General features: G+C 48.5%; 1 protein-coding gene across 8 annotated transcripts in view; it reads left to right on the top strand.

Moving 5' to 3' along the window:
- Positions 1–594: 594 nt before the first annotated feature.
- LOC307094912 (endophilin-A3-like) overlaps positions 595–24,032 on the top strand; it is a gene marked incomplete at its 5' end in the record, with an annotated part of 109,856 nt that continues 86,418 nt past the window's right edge. For 4 of the 8 annotated variants that reach the window (XM_079764087.1, XM_079764086.1, XM_079764084.1 and 1 more), the window contains 6 exons: positions 9,262–9,276; positions 10,278–10,400; positions 15,030–15,258; positions 19,769–19,837; positions 22,225–22,297; positions 23,182–23,325. In XM_079764087.1, coding sequence (XP_079620213.1) covers positions 15,256–15,258; positions 19,769–19,837; positions 22,225–22,297; positions 23,182–23,325 — 289 coding nt within the window. Of the gene's footprint in view, positions 952–1,213; positions 1,402–9,152; positions 9,277–10,277; positions 14,062–15,029; positions 15,259–19,768; positions 19,838–22,224; positions 22,298–23,016; positions 23,326–24,032 lie in introns of those variants that run through there. The other 4 variants (XM_079764085.1, XM_079764080.1, XM_079764077.1 and 1 more) reach the window with 4 other exon arrangements.

The following is a 24,032-nucleotide window of genomic DNA, read 5'->3' as shown; positions in this document are numbered from 1 at the left end:
ATTGATGAACAAAAATAAATTCAGAGACACAGAAGCATTGAACAGACTGTCACACTTCAGAGGGAAGTCAGGGAAGGGAGGGGTTAAGGGATCAACCAAAGGACTTCTATGCATTCATATAAGCATAACCAATGGGCACAGACACTATGGGGGACAAGGGCATGTGCTGAGGCTTGGGGGCGGCTGGGCAGATCTCAGTGGGGGGAAAAGGAGTTGCATGTAATACTATATGTAATGCTTTAAACAATAAATAATATAAAAAGAAAATGAAAAGAAACATGACCTCCTGGTTCATAGGTAGAGGCTCAACCACTGAGCTACATCAGCTGGGATACATTATTTTAAAATTTAAAAAATACATATATATTTTATTGTTGATAGCATTATCGATGTCTCCCATTTCCCCCCTCTGTATATATTCTTTGGTGGATCTCTTGCATTCCTCCTCACCTCCTTCCCCTTGGAGATCTGTTAATCAGCTCCAGTTAGCCAGTCCCTCCCCAGGCTTCACTCTCTCTGCCACACACCTTCATTCACCTAGTCATACACTGGAATGCTAGTACTGTCCTGGGCGGTTGAGAAAACTACATTACCCAGAAGGAACTGCGCTCCTGTGGGCGGAGCTAAAGGGCATTTTGGTGTCAGTGCATCCGGTTAGGGCGGGACTTCCGCCTTCCTCCTCGCGGTGGTCATTTTAACTTCTTAGGTCTTTGTTCACAGATTCACAGGCTTCAGGGCACCGGACTGAGTAGGAGGAGGCCTGGGAGGCCGCTGCCTGCGGTGCAGGGTGTGTCTGAGGCCCCTGGAGCCCCAACAGACCGAGATCGGGGTCCCCCTGCCTCCCGGACGCCTCTCTGCTCACAGCGTTCCCGCAGCCTGACCCCCTGAACCCTCCAGCCTGGGGGCCGGCGCCGCTCAGGTCCTGCCGCCCAGGTCCCAGCGTCCAGAATGGTGAGTCCCTGGTGGTGACACGTGGGTGATGGGGAAGAGGGTGGAAGGCTGCAGGGCCGCCTTGTGAGGACGTGATGGTGACACTGAGCGGGGAGGATTCGGAAACCCGGGCTTGTTGTGGGTGTCAAGGAAACAAAGAGATGCGGTGTGGTTTTGCACAAGGAGTTTTACTTTCATTCTCAAACGCTGGGAGCATAGATGGTTGTGAAAAAAAGAGGTAGGGTATTTTTTTTTAAAGATATTTTTTATTGATTTTTTACAGAGAGGAAGAGAGAGGGATAGAGAGCTAGAAACATCGATGAGAGAGAAACATCGATCAGCTGCCTCTTGCACACCCCCCACTGGGGATGTGCCCGCAACCAAGGTACATGCCCTCGACCGGAATCGAACCCGGGACCCTTCAGTCCGCAGGCCGACGCTCTATCCACTGAGCCAAACCGGCTTCGGCAGGTAGGGTATTTTCTGAGGTAGGGTTCTAACTTTCCCTAACATTGCTCAGAGGAAGAACAGACTAGAAGACAGAGGACAGCGGTTGTGGACAGGAAGGGGAAGTCCTGTAAATGATGAGGGAACTGGCAGGAGTGAGCACTGAGGACTGAGCCCCGAGATCACACAGGCATCTGGAGGGCACCTGGCCTCCGGGCTGGGCAAGGGCACTGAGCAGCCTGAGCCCATAGAGCCTGGTGGTTGCCAGGCTCCCAACAGATCATTTTTTCTTTTTTTTTTAAATATATTTTATTGATTTTTTACAGAGAGGAAGGGAGAGGGATAGAGAGTCAGAAACATCGATGAGAGAGAAACATCGATCAGCTGCCTCCTGCAGACCCCCTACTGGGGATATGCCCACAACCAAGGTACATGCCCTTGACCGGAATCGAACCTGGGACCTTTCAGTCCGCAGGCCGACGCTCTATCCACTGAGCCAAACCGGTTTTGGCTCAACAGATCATTTTCCCCCCACAAATTCCTGCAAGTGCGGAATCGATCAGGTGTACGGGTTTGTGGGACTTATTTCAGGGTCTCACACACTTGTGGCCTCTGAGATAGTGATGCGCTGGGACTGTCAGCCACTCTTGTAGTAGCCCCCTTGGACCTGGGGACTTTGAACAGACACTGAGCCCATCTCCTAAGGCCACGACTAGGTCTTCATGTTGTGCACCTTGTTTTTGGCGACCAGTGTAATGCGTGAGAGTTCTTCCAGGACATAGGTTCCAGAATGTGCAAAAGCTTGGAGTAAACAGTGAGCTGAATTAGTAACCTGCACGTATGTTTCTTAAAGTACATACATATTTTTATTGATTTTATATGTACAAATGAAGTGAGAGAGAGAGAGAGATGGAGAAACAGGGATGAGCAAGAAACAAGGATCGGTTGCCTCCTGCACAACCCCTACTGTGGATCCAGCCCACAACCCAGGCATGTGACTTGACCAGTGAATGGGTCTATGCTCAACCAAATGAGACACATCAGCCAGGAATGTAGGTCACTTTCATACAGGGGATCATGGTCAGGTTGGTAATGATAATAATAGCTCAGAAGGGACAGTGTGAGCCTGAGGACTGGCTTTCTTGCTGGGGCCACTCTTTGTGGGAGGTGGGTGTCACAACACAGCTTAGGGACAGAAGTTGTCATGTAGAGTGTGGGGAGAGAGATAATGGTTTTTCAGTGGCCGAGGCCAAAAACTGATTAAAACAAGATGAGACTAGGGCTGGGACATACCAACTTTTCTAAACTCTCACCAGGATTTTCTTGTGATTCTTGGTGTGGCCTGGCTGTGGGGAGTTGCAGTCAGTCTTGTGGATCATCTAAGAGGCTTGAGTGGTCATCTGTGAGACTCACAGGACATGATGCAGAGGGCCATCGGGGCTGGGACTTGAGTGAAGATTAAGTGAGAGACGTTGGCTGTAAGTAGTGAAGGGACATCAAGTGCAACATCACAGGAGGTGGGCTATGGATATCTGAGATCTCATTGTTGTTCTTAATAGTTGAGGTTGAAGGAAAAAAAAAAAAACAGTCATGGAGAGAGGCCTACATAGCAGGACTCAAGGCTGCCTCTATGAGTGTGGACTATCAGAGTCTCGGCAGTACTTGATCCTGATTCCATTTGGCAACCATCCTCTGGGCCACACATGCTGAGTAATAAGTAAAAGCCAGCAGATGAGTATGGGGGCTGGGCCTGTGGACGTGCAGGTTTGAGAGAGGTGTGGTAGAAAGAGGGATGTGCACTTGGAGAGCAAATGTGAATTCATGGCCACAGCACCATGACATTGACATAGAGTGAATGAAGGAAGAGTCTATTTCTGGTGTTGCCTGGATGTAACAATAACGTGAATTTTAGGGTAATTGCGTGTAAAGAGAGGAGTTTGGGTGCTACATTCTAGGTTAAGAGCTTAGGTGCCATTTAACTACACACCTGACTTTTGTTGTTGGGAGGAAACACTGGTTGATGGGAATGAGATAGCATACATCAGTGTTACCAGGCTTGTAAATCTCCACTGGCACGGGTAAGTGTCCGGGCCAGCCTGACAGGTTGAACCGGGCTGAGGGAGGGAGGTGGGAACTGAGAAAAGAAAGAAAGACAGGACAGTGGGATCGGGAGGAGTCTGCAGGTAGTCATCGACCGGCCGCACCTCTGTAGACCCTCAGGTTGTTCCTCTAAGACACCAAACACATGGCATCACGCTTCACCCTCTTGACCCCATCCCAAAGCTGCTGCACATAGTTCTTTGAACAACACTTCTCTCACACAGCTTCCTTCCCAGAGGCACAGTCGAGCTACTGCAGCTAGCTTTATTGACTATGCAATGCCTTTTATACACAAATACTGAACGGGACGTCAACAAAGAGGAATGTACTCTCTGTTCTTCTTAATCTCTAAGAGAAGTCAGGAGACCAAGTTCTCGGTAAATATTTACAGACTTTTGATAAGCTATAAAAGGTTTCTCTTATTCTACTCGTCTGCTGACAATAGGAATGTGCCATCAAAACAAGCTAGATTGAAACAAGTCAGGGGCTTACACCCAGTCTCCAACAGGTAAGGAAGAAGGGTAAGAGAGAAATAGATTATGGAGTTGGTGAACTATAATTTTGGAAAAGAAGGTGATTAGGAAATAATTTATCCACACCACGGCATGTTTGCATTATGTTTGAAGTTGTGCCTCTGGGAAGGAAGCTGTGTGAGAGAAGTGTTGTTCAAAGAACTATGTGCAGCAGCTTGGGGATGGGGTCAGGAGGGTGAAGTGTGATGCCATGTGTTTGGTGTCTTAGAGGAACAACCCGAGGGTCTACAGGATATTTCCTGAGAAGAACAGTATCAAGTCACTCACTCACTTTATGGCCAACATCCCCCTGTAACCTATGCTTTTGACCCCCACTCCATTGATTAGAGGCAGTGTGGCGTACATGGGGTGGGGGGGGGGGGTCCAGAGCTCAGGTATCTTCTATCTGCTCAACTTAATTTTCTAACAACAGAGGGATACTTGGTTTTTATTTGGATCTGCTTTTTCAGGCTTTACTTAGGTATATGTATCCCTGGCAAACATTGAAATGTACTTTTCTAATGTGTACTATTTGGTGAGTTTGAACATACGGATAACGCTCTGAAACGTTCACAGGTGAAATAAGCTTCTCTGTTACACATATCCATGGTGAGGCAAGAGCAGGCTTATAGTTGTGAGTATGCAAAACAGTTTATTCTCTTTGCCGAAACCGGTTTGGCTCAGTGGATAGAGCGTCGGCCTGCGGACTCAAGGGTCCCAGGTTCGATTCCAGTCAGGGGCGCGTGCCTTGGTTGCGGGCACATTCCCACTGGGGGGTGTGCAGGAGGCAGCTCATTGATGTTTCTAACTCTCTATCCCTCTCCCTTCCTCTCTGTGGAAAATCAAAGTATATTTTTAAAAAAACAAAACAGTTTATTCTCTGTTCTTAAGTAACTATGTTATATATTTTAAATGATATTTTTATTGATTTTTAGAGAGGAAGGGAGGAGGAGAGAAACATCTATCTTCCAGCTCCTGTAAGCCCACTACTGGGGATCCAGGAACGTATGTGCCCTGACCTGAAATTGAACCAGTGACATTTTATTGAATGGAATGACGCTCAATTAACTGAACCACACTGGATATGGTGGCGTTTATACTTGTATTATCATTTATTAATTATTTTCAATACCAACAACTCTAAATCTACATTTGCCACACCCTGTATTTACCTAATGCCCTTTTATTTTTAATATATTTTTTATTGATTTCAGGTAGGAAGGGAGAGGGAGAGAGAGATAGAAACATCAATGATGAGAGAATCATTGATTCGTTTCCTCCCGCATGCCCCCACTGGGGATCGAGCCCGCAACCCTGGCATGTGCCCTTGACTGGAATGGAACCTGGGACCCTTCAGTCCACAGGCCAACGATTATCCACTGAGCCAAACCAGCTAGGGTCCTCCTACCCTTTTATACTCTTTCTGCTTCCCAAGCCCTCCACGCTGGCATTGATATAACCTCTTTTGAAATAGATTAGTTCCTATTTCTCATTATTTGTAGGCATTATAAGGTGTGTAATCTTTAAGAAACACTGGCATTTTTCATGCTACACAGTTATTTTGAGATTCACCAATGACATTTATGTAAATAGTTAATTTTTTGTTTCTAAGAAATATTGTATTATTTGGATTATCCTCTTATCCTTTGATCTGTCTATGGTTTTGTTTATTTTCACGTTTGGGGTTTTATAAATAAAACTGCTGGCATTATTGTGCTGTTTTTTCTACAGATACATGTGTGGGTTTTTTAATTTCTTTATTGATTAAGGTATTACATATTTGTCCTCATCCCCGCAATACCTTCCCAAACCCACCCACTCATGCCCCCACCCACCCTGTTGTCTGTGACCACTGATTAGGCTTAAATGCGTGCATCCAAGTCCTTTGGTTGATCTCTCTCCCTTACCCCCACAATCCCCTACCTTCCCTCTGAGGTTTGACAGTCTGATCGATGCTTCCCTGTCACTGGGTCTGTTTTTGTTCATCAGTTTATGTTGTTCCTTATTTCCCATAGATGAGTGAGATCATGTGATATTTATCTTTCTCTGACTGGCTTATTTCACTTAACATAATGCTCTCCAGTTCCATCCATGTTGTTGCAAATGGTAGGAATTCCTTCTTTTTTAGCGCAGCGTAGTATTCCATTGTGTAGATGTTCCACAGTTTTCTGATCCAGTCATCTGCTGACGGGCACCTAGGCTGTTTCCAGATCTTAGCTATGGTGAATTGTGCTGCTATGAACATCGGGGTGCATATGTCCTTTCTGATTCGTGTTTCTAGCTTCTTGGGATATATTCCTAGAAGTGGGATCACTGGGTCAAATGGGAGCTCCATTTTTAGTTTTTTGAGGAAACTCCATACTGTTCTCCACAGTGGCTGCACCAGTCTGCATTCCCACCAGCAGTGCACGAGGGTTCCTTTTTCTCCACATCCTCACCAGCACTTGTCGTTTGTTGATAATAGCCATTCTGACAGGTGTGAGATGGTACCGCATTGTCGTTTTGATTTGCATCACTCGGATAATTAGTGAGTTTGAGCATGTTTTCATATGTTTCTTGATTCTATTTAGGTCCCTTGCCCATTTTTTGATTGGGTTGTTTATCTTCCTTTTGTTAAGCTGTATGAGTTCCCTGTAAATGTTGGAGATCCTCCCAGAATGTGTAAACACATGGAGTAAAGACCAAACTAGTTTAGAGACTTGCAGGTATTCTCTTTTTTAAAAGAGGGAGGTAGCCCTAACCAGGTTGTCTCAGTGGATAGAGTGTCGGCCTGCAGACTGAAGAGTCCCAGGTTCGATTCTAGTCAAGGCCATGTACCTTGGTTGCGGGCACATCCCCAGTAGGGACTGTGCAGGAGGCAGTTGATCGATGTTTCTCTCATCGATGTTTCTCTCATCGATGTTTCTAACTCCCTCTCCCTCTCCCTTCTTGGTAAAAAATCAATAAAAAAAAAAAAAAAGTCTTTAAAAATAAAATAAATAAAAAGAGGGAATTATTAAAAATGGGGAAAAATCAGATCTAGAGGAGCTTTGTGACAACTTTGGAGTCTGCTCTGCAGGTGATGGGAGTGTGGCAGATTTGCAGCCGTGGTGGCCGGTGGTCTGAACCGGGTCTCACTAGACGCCTGGTGGCTGCAGCATGATGAACAATATGCCTGTGGGGAGGAGGCAGAAAGACTAGGAAGGAAGCCGCTGTGATAGATGGGGTGCGTGTGATGGTAACCGGCTCATGATGGTGGCTGTGGAGACGGCAGTAGCGGTTGCGTTCTGGATCGGTGATTGAGGTGCGGCCACCTGGATTTTCTAATGTTGGGGTTGAGAGAGGCTGAGAGGTAGTAGTCACACTTGAAATTAAGGCTTGGATTTTGCACCGGAATGTATGGAAACACCATCAACTCAGATGGAGAAATTCATAGTAGGAAGTGTTCTGTTCATAGGAGATACAAAAACGTTTATTTTCTGGCCTGTTAGGGTATTTCAGAGAGCAGGTCAAGAGCATCTAGAATTCTGATGAGCAGTTCAATAGGAAGACTTCCTGAAATGTAGTGGGAAATGTACAGACCACATAGGAGTTGTAGATCACCTTCTTTTTGTTTGTTTGTTTGTGTGTTTGTTTGGAATTGGATGCCAAAGAGTATTTTACACAAAATGAGACTGTGGTTGGTGCTTATGTTCTTCTCTAAACACTTACCAGGGTTTTTTTGTGTGTTTTTTTTTTATTACCATCACTGTGGCTGGGTTGTTGCAGTCAGTTTAGGGAATTGCTTAGGGGCATGAGTGGTCATCTCTGAGCTCACTGGGCATGTTTAGGTCCCTTGCCCATGTACCTTGGTTGCGGGCACATGGGCAAGGGACCACAAGTGATGGGATTTAAGTGATGAAAGGCTGAGACTGGTGAAGAGAAGACATCAAGTGCAGTGACAGTGAAGGTGGGCTCTGAATATCTGAGATCTGATGTGGTTCACGTTAGGTGAGGTGGGAGGGAAAAAAACAATCAGGGATGGAGACCTTCAGAGCAGGACACACTTCCTCTATGGTTGTGAACTAGGACATTATGGGTAGTCCATCACCCAGGTTGAATTTTCTAGGCATTCTCTGGGTCATACCTGCTCAATAATGAGTATGAGGCCAAGGAGATGACTATGGGTGCTTAAGATACTGGAGTGCAGCAGGTGTGAGACAGGTGTGGTAGGAAAAAATGTTGTGCACTTTGGAGAGGATATGTGAGTTTATGGCTGCAGGGCCTTGACATTAACATAAGAAGGAAAGAAGGGTGAGTCCATTTCTGGTGGGGACTGGATGGTATGATATGGGGAATTTTAGGGTAATTCCTGAAAAGGGAAGTTGTTGTGGTTCTACATGCCAGATGAAGAGCTTACATTATTCTCTCTCTCTCTCTCTCTCTCTCTCTCTCTCTCTCTCTCTCTCTCTCAACTGCCGTTTTTTTGTTGAGGGCTGCCCAGTGATCAATAGGAATGAGATAGCATACATCAGTGTCACCTGTGCTTGAAAACCTCCACTGGCATGAGGAAGGGAGATGAATAGGGGGAAATACATCATAGAGGTGGTAAATTAGAATTTTGAAAGAAGAAGCTAATTAGGAAACCACCTGTCCTTGTCCCAGCATTTTCGTATTACCAGTGAGGTTGTTCCCCTTGGAATGAAGCTGCATGAGAGGAGTGTGGTTCAAAGAATGATGTGACGAAAAGTGATGCAGTGAAATGTTATGGCCTCAACAATCTGGGTTTGGAGTCAGAAGGGTGAAGAGTGATGCCATGTTTTTTGGTGTCTTGGAGGGAAAACTGAGAGAAAACAAGCATATTACCCGACAAGACCAGTTCCAAATCACTCACACTCCCTTTATGTGCAACAGCTCTCATTGCCCGAAGTTCCTGGCACCCACTGTTATTGAGAAGGGGCAGTGTGACTCACATTGAGGCCCAGAGCACAGGTATCTTCTATTTGCTCAACTCCCTTATTGTTGTGGAAGACACAGCATCAGTAGGAATATCAGGATAGATTGAATTTTATGGTACCAAAGCCTGGTATCTTCTATGATGTAGGGAGTCGAGGGAGCAGATGGATGTGGTGAGTTAAGAATATGACAGAATTGGAATATTAGAAGAGAATCTGATCATGGGTTGAACTGTCCCCATTTTGACAGGACATGAACTTTGAGGACGTGGCCATTGCCTTCTCTCAGGAGGAGTGGGGGCTCCTTGATGACGCTCAGAGACGTCAGTACTGCGATGTGATGCTGGAAGTGTTTGCACTCGTTGCATCCATAGGTAAGAACTTCCCATCTCGCCTAGTGTCCTGAGGTGATGTTCTCTCTTACTTAATTCTCCAGGCATAGCACTCTCTCTCTCTCTCACAACCAGTCCATGGGTTCTGCAAATATTCCTCACTGTCTTCAAATGTGCTATGGCTGCCAGTGCTGAGCACTGTGAAGAGCCCTGAGCAATGGACTCCACACACTTCTCTTACAACATTTTTCACTTAATTGCTCCCACCTGCCGTTTCTTCCTGGGAGGGTGACAATACTCAGAACCATGGCTTCCATTTCTACGCCTTTCCTATAGCTAAATTCCTGGGTGACTATCTGTGCCAGATTGTGGTCTTTACTTGCACGAACCATGTACTGTTCTTGTCAGACCCTCGTTCATACCAGTTAACCAGCTCTTTTCCATCAGTGTTCAGATGGAGGTGCCACTGGCTGCACCACATTTATTCCTTATCTTTGACCTACATTACTCTTTCTGACATGTCATTTCTCCTGTGACTTCTTGGCTTTCGGCTTTGGTCACCTTTATGGCATTTTTACATCCTCTGCTCCTCTGCGTTGCTGCCTCTGCTGCATTCTTTAACACTGACTTACACATGTGTTATGAATTACACATACATGCTTAAGTAGGTTTCAAACATCAGCTACTCGTTTATGGAATTTTTCTTGAAATAAGACATAAGCAAAATTCTGCAGAGCTTGCCTGTGTCACCTGCAGCCAAGCCCTGCTGACCACTGTTAGCCTTAGGAAGGGCTGGGAGTCTTACCTCTCTTCCATGTGGTGCTTGCCATCTTCGTGTCATATTCCTGGTGTGGTCTTCCTTCCTTTATGACATGCAGAGGCCCAGAACTTCAAAGAAGCCTCTTATTAATGCTTCCTTCACATCTCTTCTTTTCTGAAAATGGCATTGGAGCCCAGGTCTCATGGTCCACACACTTTTGTAATGGAACTTCCCCCTGTCACCACAGTCCTTACTCATTTCCTCACCTTTTTTCTGTTTTCAGGTTGTTGGCATAAAAAGGAGGAGGAGGAGGAGGAGGCCTGTTCTGATCAGAGTGTATCTGTAGAAGGAGAGTCACATGTCTGGGCTTCTAAGACTGCTCCAGCCACCCAGAAGTCGCATTTCTGTAAGTGGTGTTTCTCAGTGTTAAAAGATATTTTGCACCTGACTGAGTTACAAGCGGAATACTTTGAGCACGAACGCTTCTTCAGTGACTTATGTGTGAGAGACTTCTGTTTCAGTGCAAACCCTTACCAGCAACAGAAGGATGTCAGTGGAGAGACCTCCTGGAAAGAAGCTATGGACAGTCCCTCATTTGTTACCAGGTGTAGCTTCTATTTATCAGAGGTGCCTTCAAACAACAAGGAGGTTATGGAAGACGTCCAAGCTCCCTCAGAGCTTTTCCAGCCCCAGGCCTCTCAGAACCCTGAGGAGCAACACATTGGCAGTGAGGTTTCACAAGAATATCTCAGTGGAAAAAGTGATCACCAGTGGGCTGAATGTGAAGAAGCTGCCAGCAAGACACAGAAAGTTGTTGAATGTCAGGGTGTCTGTTCTGGAGAACTGATTTATGATTGTGACAAATGTAGGAAAGTTTTCAGAGGAATCTTTAACCTCATTCAGCATGAGAGAGTTCACAGTGAAGAAAAGCCACATGAGTGTACAGATAGTGGGAAGTCCTTCAGTCACAGTTTCACCGTCATTCAACATCAGAGAATTCACACTGCGGAAAAGCCTTATAAGTGTTATGAATGTGGGAAGTCCTTCAGATATAAGTCTCATTTCAATAAACACCAGAGAGTTCACACTGGTGAAAAGCCATATGAGTGTACAGGTTGTGGGAAGTCCTTCAGTGAGAATTCTAAACTGATTCGACATCAGAGAATTCACACTGGAGAAAGGCCATATAAGTGTAGTGAATGTGGGAAGTCCTTCAGAAGTAAGTCTGAGGTCAATAAACACCAGCGAGTTCACACTGGAGAAAAGCCATATGAGTGTACAGATTGTGGGAAGTCCTTCAGTGAGAGTTTTAAACTCATTCAACATCAGAGCATTCACACTGGAGAAAAGCCTTATAAGTGTAGTGATTGTGGGAAGTCTTTCCGATGTAAGTCTAGTGTCAGTGAACACCAGCGAGTTCACACTGGAGAAAAGCCATATGAGTGTATAGATTGTGGGAAGTCCTTCAGTCAGAATTCTAAACTCATTCAACATCAGAGAATTCATACTGGAGAAAAGCCTTATAAGTGTGGTGAATGTGGGAAGTCCTTCAGATTTAATTCTGATGTCATTAGACACCAGCAAGTTCACACTGGAGAAAAGCTATATGAGTGTACAGCTTGTGGAAAGTCCTTCAGTCAGAGTACTCAACTCCTTCAACATCAGAGAATTCACACTGATGAAAAGCCATATGCGTGTACAGGTTGTGGAAAGTCCTTCCTTAAGATTTCTGCCCTCATTCAACATCACAGAATTCACACCGGAGAAAAGCCATATCAATGTACAACTTGTGGGAAGTCCTTCAGTCAGAGTTCTAATCTCATTCAACATCAGAAAATTCACACTGGAGAAAAGCCCTATGAGTGTACCGTTTGTGGAAAGTCCTTCCATAAGATTTTTGACCTCATTCAACATCAGAGAACTCACACTGGAGAAAAGCCATATGAATGTACAACTTGTGGGAAGTCCTTCACTCAGAGTTCCAATCTCGTTCAACATCAGAGAATTCACACTGGAGAAAAGCCCTATGAGTGTACATTTTGTGCAAAGTCCTTCCATAGCATTTCTTCCCTCATTCAACATCAGAGAATTCACACTGGAGAAAAGCCATATCAATGTACAACTTGTGGGAAGTCCTTCACTCAGAGTTCCAATCTCATTCAACATAAGAGAATTCACACTGGAGAAAAACCATATAAGTGTAGTGAATGTGGGAAGTCCTTCAGAACTAAGTCTGAGATCAATAAACACCAGCAAGTTCACACTGGGTAAAAGCCTTATGAGTGTACAGATTGTGGGAAGTCTTTTACCCAAAAAAAATGTAGTCTTATAAGACACCTAAGACTTCCCAGTGGAAATAGGCCTTAAATGTGTAGGGAATGTTTCCTTTTTCTTACCCAGAATAACAACACTGACAGAGAATCTCTGATACACTTTTATCTTAATATGATCCCTTTTTATCAGTACATACACTCTGCTAGATTCCTCATAAGCTTCAGGTACAAGTGAGGCCTTAAGGAGCTACCTACACTTGCTATCCTGCCCAGGTCCACTATGTGATTGATATCACTGTGAGAGTTTATGGCTGAAGTGATTTCTCTACCACCTGGCTCACACGAACAGTGTGAATCAGTCACAAACCCTGCATGCTCTCTTGTGCTTGAATAAATTCTCAATACTCTGAACACACTTTAGGAAATTTGGCACAGTGGATGATAAAGTGTTGGCCTGCAGACAGAAGGGTCCTGGGTTTGATTCCAGTCAAGGGCACATGCTAGGTTTGTAGGCTTGATCCCCAGTGGGGTGCATGCAGGAGGCAGCTGATCAATGATTGCCTCTCATTATTGATGTTCCTCTCTCTCCCTCTCCCTCTCTGTAAAATAAATAATAAAATTCTTTTTTTTATAAAGGAACAACTGGTGAAATTTAAATAAAGCCACAGATTTGTAAATAAGTCAATACATCAATAAATACTCTGAACACTTGGCAGGATCTTCCTTCCTTCCTCTCTGACTAGGGAATGGGCTTGACTCAGGGTTTGTCCAGAATACCCATGTACAGCAAAGAAGTAGCCCCTCTTAAGGTGGTTCTCACATTATGCTGTGATGATTGGCTTATGTTCTAGTTCAACAATCTGAGCCCCACTGGCTCTCATTTATGATATTTCAGTAAAGGTGGGTTTTTTTTTGTTTTTTTTTTTTTGATTTTTTACAGAGAGGAAGGGAGAGGGATAGAGAGCTAGAAACATCGATGAGAGAGAAACATCGACCAGCTGCCTCCTGCACACCCCCCACCGGGGGATGCGCCCGCAACCAAGGTACATGCCCTTGACCGGAATCGAACCCGGGACCCCTCAGTCCGCAGGCCGACGCTCTATCCCCTGAGCCAAACCGGTTTCGGCCGTAAAGGTGTTTTTTGTTGTTGTTGTTGTTGTTGTACCTTTCATTGTGTTGGTTCTATTTACTGCGTGCCATGATTTGAAAGCACTGTTGTGATCTGTCAGCATGTAAATGTGAACAGATATTGTGGGGACCGTCAAACCTTCAGTGCTTCAGAAGGGAGAGCATGATGGCAGAAAATCCCTCTTTGTCCACAACCTGCTTATTTGTGCATTGCTGTCCAAGGCCTTGAAAGAAAGACGGCGTGACTTGGCAGTTTTAATTTACATCCCCGTACCTGGGTTATTGGTGATGTCATTGGCCACCCAAAAGAGGCGGATTTTGCTGTTCTTCTGTTCACAATAGGAATTACGTTCCGTTCGTAGTATGTGTTACACACGTATCAGCAATGTTTAGGGGAACTCCTCCCCACGGACTGCAAAGGAGCCATGTGCCATTAAGAATGCAATCTCACAGACTGGTGTCATTTGTTGTAAGACTCTGAGGTTTAAATGGATCCACCATGATGACAGAAACACTGTATTCACAGTGAGTGGGAAAGACTGCAGAAAACTGGAGGAAAAGTGTCCTGAACATTTTCCAAAAATGATCAAAGGTCTGTGGCTTGTGTGATGTTTGCTTACAGGCATTCTCAAGGCCTCCATAGCTGTTTTCTGTGGCTGAAATCATTGGCAGAAAAAATAAAGTTTGTTGGAGACCCTGGCCTCACCTCTTTATTTTAAACAATAAATGATTTTAAAAAAATAAAATAACAAGAACCATGAACTCCCGGTTCATAGGTCGAGGCTCAACCTCTGAGCTACACCAGCTGGGCTACATTATTTTAAAGTTTACGAAAATACATATATTTTTTATTGTTGATAGTATTATCAATGTCTCCCATTTCCCCCTCTGTATATATTCTCTGGTGGATCTCTTGCATTCCTCCTCACCTTCCTCCCCTCAGAGATCTGTTACTCTGCTCCAGTTAGTCAGGTCTCTGTCCAATCTAGTACCACCCCAGGCTCACTTGCTGGGCCACAACACCTTTATTCACCTATCAGTGGTGGGCAAACTCATTAGTCAACAGAGCCAAATATCAACAGAATGACGATTGAAATTTCTTTTGAGAGCCACTTTAAAAATATATATATATATATATTTTTTTTTATTGATATTTTACAGAGAGGAAGGGAGAGGGACAGAGAGCTAGAAACATCGATGAGAGAAACATCGACCAGCTGCCTCCTGCACACCCGCTACTGGGGATGTGCCCGCAACCAAGGTACATGCCCTTGACCGGTATCGAACCTGGGACCTTTCAGTCCTCAGGCCGAAGCTCCACCCACTGAGCCAAACCGGTTTCGGTAAGAGAGCCAAATTTTTTAAACTTAAACTATATAGGTAAGTACATTGTTATTGACTTAATTAGGGTACTCCTAAGCTGGTCTTTGCTAAAAACTCAAGGGGTCAAAGAGCCGCAGTTTGCTGACCATTGACCTAAGTCATTGGCTGGGATGCTAGTACTCCCCTGGGCGCTTGAGAAAACTACATTACCCAGAAGGAACTGCACTCATGTGGGCGGAGCTAAAGGGCATTTGGACTTCAGCCTTCTTCCTTGTGGTGGTCATTTTAACGTTTTAAGTCTTTGTTCACAGAGTCCCAGGCTTTAGGGCACTGGACTGAGGAGAAGGAGGCCTGGGAGGCCGCTGCCTGCGGTGCAGGGTGTGTCTGAGGCCCCTGGAGCCCAACAGACCGAGATCGGGGTCCCCGTGCCTCCCGGATCCTCTCTGCTCACAGCGTTCCCGCAGCCTGACCCCCTGAACCCTCCAGCCTGGGGGCCGGCGCCGCTCAGGTCCTGCCGCCCAGGTCCCAGCGTCCAGAATGGTGAGTCCCTGGTGGTGACACGTGGGTGATGGGGAAGAGGGTGGAAGGCTGCAGGGCCGCCTTGTGAGGACGTGATGGTGACACTGAGCGGGGAGGATTCGGGAATCCGGGCCTGTTGTGGGTCTAAAGGCAACAAAGAGGTGAGGTGTGGTTTTGCGTGAGGAGTTTTACTTTCATTCTCAGAACGCTGGGGCCATAGATGGTTGTGAAAAAAGAGGGACATTTTCTGAGGCAGGATTCTAACTTTTCCTAACATTGCTCAGAGGAAGAACAGACTAGAAGACAGAGGACAGCATTGTGGACAGGAAGGGGAAGTCCTGTAAATGACAAGGGAACTGGCAGGAGTGAGCACTGGGGACTGAGCCCCGAGATCACACAGGCATCTGGAGGGCACCTGGCCTCCGGGCTGGGCAAGGGGTACAGTGCATTCTGAGCCCAGAGAGCCTGGTGGTTGCCAGGCTCCCAACAGACTATCTTCTTTCCACAAATTCCTGCAAATGCAGAATCGATCAGGTGTACGGGTTTGGGGAGCTTATTTGAAGACGAGCGCGATATTGATCAGACGCTGACTAGTAGTCGGGACTCCAGGCAGATGGCGCCCAGAGCATGGCATGGGGACAGAAGGAACCGCCCAGCAGCCCTGGGCCTCTTCCTCCCAAGGCGGGTCCCTGGGTCTGTTTGCTCCCCCCACAGGCGCCTCTTGGAGCGTCCCTTTCCCAACGGCGCCAGAGGGGGGCACTGTTGCCTGTGAGTGAAACCAGGTTAAGTCCCAGAAGCGCGGATAAGGGGTGCCCGTCTCCCCACCCACGGCCATCACACAGCGGGGCGCATCTCAGCTTGTGCGCGACCCGAAGCGCTGCGTGACCCCGCTCCCCGCACCACCGACCTTGACCCGGGGCCCAGCTTCCTAGGCGGGTCTTCCCCGCCGCTGGGCGTCCTCCGTGTTTCCACGCAACAATGTGGCGGGGGCGGAGCCAGCGGCCTCATTTGCATGCGCCGGGACTTGGCCAATGGGCAGCGCGGGGGGGTGGGGCTTGGGAACGCGGCGTTACCAACCGCCCGCGCGCGCCGGTGCCGGCGTGCCCGCGGCCGAGGCCTCAGCGGTGCCCGCGGCCCTGGAGGCGGGCGCGGCGGAGCCCAGCGCGGGGGGACCGGCCCTGGTTCCCCCGGGGCGGCGCCTCCTGGAGGCCCGGCCCAGCGCAGAGACCACGCAGCTCCGGGGGCGCCCGGCCGCGTTGTCGGTGGGGAGGCTGAAGAAGCAGCTACTCAAAGCCAGCCAGGTGGGGGCGCGGGAAAGTGGGGGGCGGGGTCCCCGACGCTCCGGGACCTCCGGGCTCCAGGTCTGCCCGCCTACGAGTGCGCGGGGGCGAGAAAGTGGGGGGCCGGGGGCGGAGAGGGGGAGCGACCGGGGACCCCGCTGGGGCCTCTCCCCCCTTCCCATGCGCTGGGAGGAGGACGCAGGGAGTGCGGGGTCCCCGCGGGCTTAGGGGGGTCGGGGGCCCTGCGTCCTGCCCCCCTCGGGCCCGGGGCTCCTCGCGCGTGCGCCTAGCGATGGGCCCGCTGGACTGCGCCTCCCTCCGGGCCAGGGCTCCCCACCGCCGTCCTTCCTCCCCCTTCGTCTCTCCAGGTCGCCCCGGCCTGGACCCAGGTGGGGGGACGCCTAGACGGACGAGTCCATAGTGTTAGACACGCCCCCACGCACACACAGAGGTTAGCAGAGGACAAAGCTGGGGCGTCCTGGAGGGCTTCCCGGAGGAGGAGGCGATGTTTGGGAGAATGAAGGAGGAGGAGCAATTGGGGGCTGGGGGTTGGGGGCTGGGGGCTGGGAAAGGAGGAAGGGTGTTCTGTGCTGAGGAAACGAAAACTGGCCTGGAGGCGTGAGATTGGTGTGTGTGCACACTGGGGTGTGTGGACACTGGGGTGTGCGGACGCTGGTGGGTGTGGACACTGGTGTGTGCGGACACTGGTGGGTCTGGACCCTGGTGTGTGTGGAGAAGCCGATTTGTATTCCAATCCTGCAGCCTCTTCCGGCCACGGCAGGGCTCACCCCGTAAAACCTGCCCTATCCCTGCACCCCTGGACCTGCACTGGGCCCTCCCTCCCCACAGCCCCCAATGTTGCTGGAACCAGGTGAGGGACGTCCTGTGGAATGCACATTCCTGAGGCCTCACCCTGCGCCTCCCACCAATGGGCTCCTGGAAAGCTGCTGGGACGAGCGGCTGCTCTTCTTGGTGCCTCAGTCCCAGGCCCAGGCCCTCTCTGCCCTCCACCTCTCCCCTTCCCTGATGCTGCCGGGGTGAGGTCGGGGTTCCGGCTGGGGGCCCCGGGTGGACAGGGCTGCCCTTCTGGGAGATGGTCCTCCAGGAGGGTCAGATGGGGAGGGAGAGGGTGGGCTCCCTGCTGGCCCTGGGCGCTCTGAGGGCTCTCTGGGGGCAGGTGCGTCTCCTGACCTGGGACACAGGGTGTGAGGCCAAGGCAGCGGCTACAGACCTTTCGGCCTTTCCAGCCGAAACGGAGATTTAAAATATCAGTGCAGCCCTCGCTGGTGTGGCTCAGTGGCTAGAGCGTCAGCCTGCAGACAAGGGTCCTGGGTTCCATGCCTGGCCAGGACACATGCCTGGATCCCCAGTGTGGGGCATGCAGGAGGCATCTGATCCCTGATTCTCTCTCATCACTGATGTATCTCTCTCTCTCTCCCTCTCCCATCCTCTCTGAAATCAATAAAAAATAAAAGAATCTTCTGGTCTAAGTATCCAAGTGCCAAGATCCAGAAACTCTGCCTCACAGACTTGTTTTTCCTCCTGCTGGGAGGCCTTGCCCTCCAGGCTGCCCTTGAAATGCTCTCCTTCCTGAACCAGCCGGCTCAGATGCCCCGCCTCCTGGGAGCCAGGCCCCGGGTGATCCCCACCCCCACTCCCTCTGCAGGTTCCCAGAATCCCCCCTGGGAGTCCACAAAATGCCCATTGCTGGGGGTGTTTGCAATAGTATGAATCCAGGACTGGTCTCTTCCATTGTTTTCATTGCCCCTCCTTGTACTTGACTTGAATGCCTTTATAGCTGTTGTGGTGTAACCCCCATCTTACAAAGGACGCCTCAAAAAAGTCGAATTATGGAGTCATTTATTAAAGGCCGGCGGCATACGAGGGGCTGACGCTCCAAATCTCGCAGCCCCGAACAGTTTGCCACCTCTGGCTTATATTGGCAGAATATCACAAAAGTATCGATTACATCTTTGTGTCTGGAATGAGGAACCTGTTTCGTGATTTTACAGAAGTGAAACTGAGCAAGTTAGTTATCTAAAGTATCTACGAATCACTGAATCAACAGAAACACATTATCTGGGATGGACCACCTGGATAATTTAGAATAATTGTGCTGTCCGGATTCTGGGATCACTGCGTCAACAGGCATGCACTCTCTGTAGGTCCTGAGGCAATATAGGATCATTGATCTGTCTTGGATCCCAGGAATGTGCTTCGATGACCAGTGAGATCACAATCAATGGGATATTCAAACCATCATCAATGGAGTATTGGGATAGTATACATAAGTTCAGAAAATCAAAATAACTTTTAAATGAGTACAGAACCCAAAACAGCAAGGTTAAAATATTAAACAGCAATTTTTACCCAAGTATGGCTACCATACTTCATAGCGACTCTTTGATGGAACCCTGGCTTCCGAGATGACAAGGGTCCCTCTTATTTGTTTTATTTTTGGTTGGTTTTTGTTTTATTTTGTTGGTGTGCTTTTATTTAAATGTACTTTTATTGATTTCAGAGAAGAAGGGAGAGAGAGAGAAACATCAATGATGAGAGAGAATCATGGATCAGCTGCCTCCTGCACGCCCCCCACTGGGGATTGAGCCGGTAATCTGGTCATGTGCCCTGACCGGGAATCGAACCGTGACCTCCTGGTTCCTAGGTCGGCGTTTAACCCCTGAGCCACACCAGACGGGCAATCCTGGTTTTGTTTCTATTGGAGCCCCTTCCATGTGCTCTCACCTACAGTAGGAGAAGATAAACATCTTTTGAGCGAGTAACATTGTGTACCTTCCTATGTCCTCAGGTATGGTTACTCCTTCCATTGATGTTCATAAAGGACTGAGTTAAAAAAAAAAATCAAACAGTCCTGGCTGGCGTGGCTCAGTATTTGAGTGTGGACTGTTGAGCCAGGGGGTCTGGATTCAATTCCTGGTCAGGGCACATGCCCACGTTGGGGGCTTTATCCCCAGTGTGGGGCGTGCAGGAGGCAGCTGATCCATGGTTCTCCCTCATCATTGATGTTTCTCTCTCTCCCTCTCCTTTCCTGTCTGAAGCCAATAAAAATACATTTAAAAAACAATGAACAAACCAAAAGAAAAACAGGCTGAATCTCAGAGTGTTGTGTGTGTGTGTGTGTGTGTGTGTGTTTGTGTGTTTGTGTGTATCTGTGAGAGAGAGAGAATTTGCGTCAGATACTGTGATCACAAATCCTTGTATGTTATACTTATTTGTCTTTATTTCTGCAGCTAATTAGTGAAAAAATAAATGGCATTGAAGGCACGAAACTAGATGACCACTTTCTTGACCTGGAAAAGGTAAGAGCATTTTAATGTCAATTGTGTGAAGAGTGTGCGTGTCATCACGTGACCTCACTCCTATGTGGAGTCTAAGTAACAAAATACCAAACTGAGGATCGGAGTGGATGCGGACATGGAAGCATGGAGCAGAGTGTGGAACCTTGGAGGGAAGGCAGGGAGGGGGGTGGTGGGAGGTAATCAGACAGGGACCTTGCATGCGTCTATGCATGGCCCAGGGACACAGGTAATGGGGTGGTGAGGGTCTGGGTCGGGGGGCAGCAGTGGGCTGGAGGGGGGAAATGGGGGAAAAAGGGGACATATGTAATGATTTCAATAATAACGAATTCTTTTAAAAAGAGAGAAAGAAATCTAGGGGAAACATTTTTAAAAAGGAAACCAATTTGACTGTAGTTGTGAGATGAGACACACCGATACTGGGAAGAGAGTAGAGTCTAGGATGCTTACACAGGAGTGGATCCTGGGACCCAAAAGGCAGTTTTTCCCCAGGTCTAAGCCCAAATGAGGACCCTTGATTATGAAGGAGCTTGGATATGGCTCACTGGTTCCCTCTAGTGGACAAAATTCAGAATGCTCACTATATACTAGAGGCCCTGTGCACAAAATTTGTGCACAAAATTTGTGCACGGTTAGGGTCCCTAGGCCTGGCTGGAGAATGGGGCTGATCTGTGGGGTGATTGGGGGATGGGGGGGCCCTCCACTGGCACCCCCCTTGGCTGGCTTGGGGGTCCTTCATTGAGCATCTGCTCCCTGGTCAGTGCGCATCAGAGCGACTGGTCATTCCGCCAGTTGTTTCACCGTTTGGTCGATTTGCATATTAGGCTTTTATTATATAAGATATGCATTTTTATTGACTTCAGAGAGGAAGGGAGAGGGAGATAGAAACATCAATGATGAAAGAGAATCATGGATTGGCTGCCTCCTGCACACCCCTCACTGGGGATCGAGCCCATGACCCAGGCATGTGCCCTGACCTGGGTCGTGGGCTCAAATTTGACCAGGAATCAAACTGTGACCTCCTGATTCATAAGCCGACGCTCAATCACTGAGGCACACCGGCTGGGCAAGATGGGCAGTCTTGGCAAGCAATTAAAAAGCCCCAGCATGTGGTTATGCGCCTTGGAGGATCAGAGTGTATTTCTGGGCCAAGATCCTCATATGGATACATATTGAGGCCCCACGTGGAAGCCCTGGCTGTGTCCCCTGGGCATGACAGCTGTGTGACGCATCCCCAGATCCTGGCGCTGCCCTGCAACCGGCCTGAGGGCCTGGGGGGGCGGGTTCGCCTTTCCTGACTATGACACAGGGTGACAGCCAGAGCGCTGCTCACCTGGCATTTCTGTTGTGACAGTTGTGGGGAACGTTCATGCCTGTGACAGCATTGGGGAAGTACGATGGGACTCCTCTTTTTTTTTTTTAATGTGTTTTGCCTGGCTGGTGACTCAGTGGTTGAGTATCAACCTATGAACCAGGTCATGGTTTGATTCTTGGTCAGGGCACACGCCCAGCTTATGGGCTCGATCCCCTGTGTGGAGCATGCTGGAGACAGCCGATCCATGATTCTCTCTCATCAGTGATGTTTCTATCTCTCTCTCCCTCTCCTTCCTCTCTGAAATCAACAAAAAGATCCTATATAATAAAAGGGTAATATGCAAATTGACCAAATGGCAGAACGACCGGTCGCTATGACACGCACTGACAGCCAGGGGGCAGACGCTCAACGCAGGAGCTGCCCCTGGTGTTCAGTGCGCTCCCACAGGAGAGTGCCACTCAGCCGGAAGCCGGGCTCACAGCTGGTGAGTGCAGCGGCCGCTCCCACCTCCTTGGCAGCACTTAGGATGTCTGACTGCCAGCTTAGGGGGCCTAAGCCCCCGTCAGACATCCCCCGAGGGCTCCCAGCCTGTGAAAGGGTGCAGGCTGGGCTGAGGCCCCGCCCCCCTCCGTGCACAAACGTCCTACACCAGGCCTCTAGTATATATATATCTTTTTAAAACGTGTTTCTTTTAATCCTCACCCAAGGATATGTCTTATTGATTTTTAGAGAGAAAGGAAGAGGGAGAGTAAGAGAGAAACATCAATGTGAGAGAAACATCTCCCTGCCTCCCATATGCACCCTAGCCAGGGATTGAACCCGTGACCTTTCGGTGTCCAGGATGACGCTCCAACCCACTGAGCCACCCGGCCAGGGCACGTCAGGACCCTTAACAGAAATGATTGTGACATTGTCCCTGGTCTCCTGTGTGGAGCATCCCTGGGGCCCCACAGGTCCTCCGTGTCCTTCCCTTTATTACGGGTGAAAATCACGTCTCTGTGTCCTTTCCTGGGAATTCATCGCTTGTCACTCACCAACATTTTATGTGCTTTTTTTTTTTTTTTTTTTTTTTTAGAAAGTAGATCTCACCAATAAAGCTGTTTCAGAAATCCTTTTGAAAGCCACGGAATACATTCAGCCCAATCCAGGTAACGTGGGACAACGTCTGAAACTGTCCTGTTCCCCATTCATGGTGACCCACGCTGACCACCCACAGCGGCTGGGCCCTCGCTTGATGTGATCTAGAAACAACTCTTTGGGGTCCCAATCTTGAAATGTGGTTTTGGGTGTGTTTTTTTAAATATATTTTTATTTATTTCAGAGAGGAAGGGAGAGGGAGAAGGGGAGGGAGAGAAGCATCGATGTGAGAGAGACACATTGATCCGTTGCCTCCTGCACGCACCCCGACCAGGACCGGGGACCTGCAGCCAAGGTACGTGCCCTTGACCAGAATCGAACCCAGAACCCCTCAGTCCGCAGGCCAACACTGTATCCACTGAGCCAGACTGGCTACGGCTTGTTTACTTTTTAAAATCTATTCTTATTGATTTCAGAGAGGAAGGGAGAGGGAGAGAGAGAGCCAGAAACATCAATGATGAGAGAGAATCATGGACAGCGGCCTCCTGCACGCCCCACACGGGATCTGCCTGCAACCCGGGCATGTGCCCTGACCAGTTATTTAACTCGGGACCCTTCAGTCCGCAGGCCGATGCCCTATCCACTGAGCCATACAGGCTAGAGATAAATTACTTTTGAGAGAGAGAGGAAGAGCAAGAGAGAGAGAGGTCCTGATACAGCCTGGTTGTAATGTGTGCACAATTTCCGTTTCTCACGTGACTCAGCAACCAACCACTGTGCACCCATCTAGGTGATGAATATGCCAATCAGGGGAAAGACTAAATAGGTCACCGAGGCCCTTTGGCACCTCGGGTCTCTGACATATCGCCGAGGGTGCCCTCAGTTTTGCCGGCTGCATTTGTTGCATACACTGTGCCTGTCCCTGGAAGGAATTACAAATGACCCTGTCTTGAAGCACACAGAGTGAAGCAGGGCATGCTGGTCCCGGTGTCAAAGATCCACAATCGGGGGAACGCCCCGGAGTGCCCGCAGCCGGAGGGCCTGCTGGGTGACTGCATGCTCAAGTACGGCCACGAGCTGGGCGAGGACTCCACCTTCGGTGAGTGCGCAAGGCCTGGAGGGCGGGCGGCCCCTGTCGCCCGTAGTTTATACATGAAGCCTTCCTTTTCTCTTCACTTTTCTTTTAGGATTGATTTCAGAGAGGAAAGGAGGGGGAGAGAGAGAGAAACATCAATGATGAAAGATAATCATGGATCGGTTGCCTCTGGCACGCCCCCTACTGGGGATCCCAGGCATGTGCCCTGACCGGGCATTGAACCATGACCTCCTGGTTCCTAGGTTGATGCTCAACCCCTGAGCCACGCAGGCCTGCAGGGAGATGGTTTTTTTGTTTTGTTTGTTTGTTTTTGCTAATCCTCACCTGAGGATATTTTTTCCATTGATTTTTAGGGAGAGTGGAAGAGAGAGGGAGAGAAGAGAACCATCGATGTTGGAGAAACAGTTGATTGGTTGCCTCCTTCATGAACCCCAATCAGGGCCCGGGCCCGCCCAAGAAGCCTGCAGCCCAGGTACGTGCCCTTGACTGGAATCGAACCTGGGACCCTTCAGTCCACAGGCTGATGCTCTATCCACTGAGCCAAACCAGTTAGGGCGTGTTTTGTTTTGTTTTGTTTTGTTTTGTTTTGTTACAAAAAAAAAAATACAAAAAAAAATTGAGGTTTATCTCCATCTAGTGGCCAGAAGGGGAAGTGCCTCGGCCTGTAGGCTGCCAGGTGAGTTTGATGAAAAGGAGGAAAGGAAGTAGAG

Source organism: Cnephaeus nilssonii (assembly GCF_951640355.1).
Source record: "Cnephaeus nilssonii genome assembly, chromosome: 24".
NCBI classification, from domain to species: Eukaryota; Metazoa; Chordata; class Mammalia; order Chiroptera; family Vespertilionidae; genus Cnephaeus; species Cnephaeus nilssonii.
This window is presented reverse-complemented; position numbering and strand designations above follow the sequence as displayed.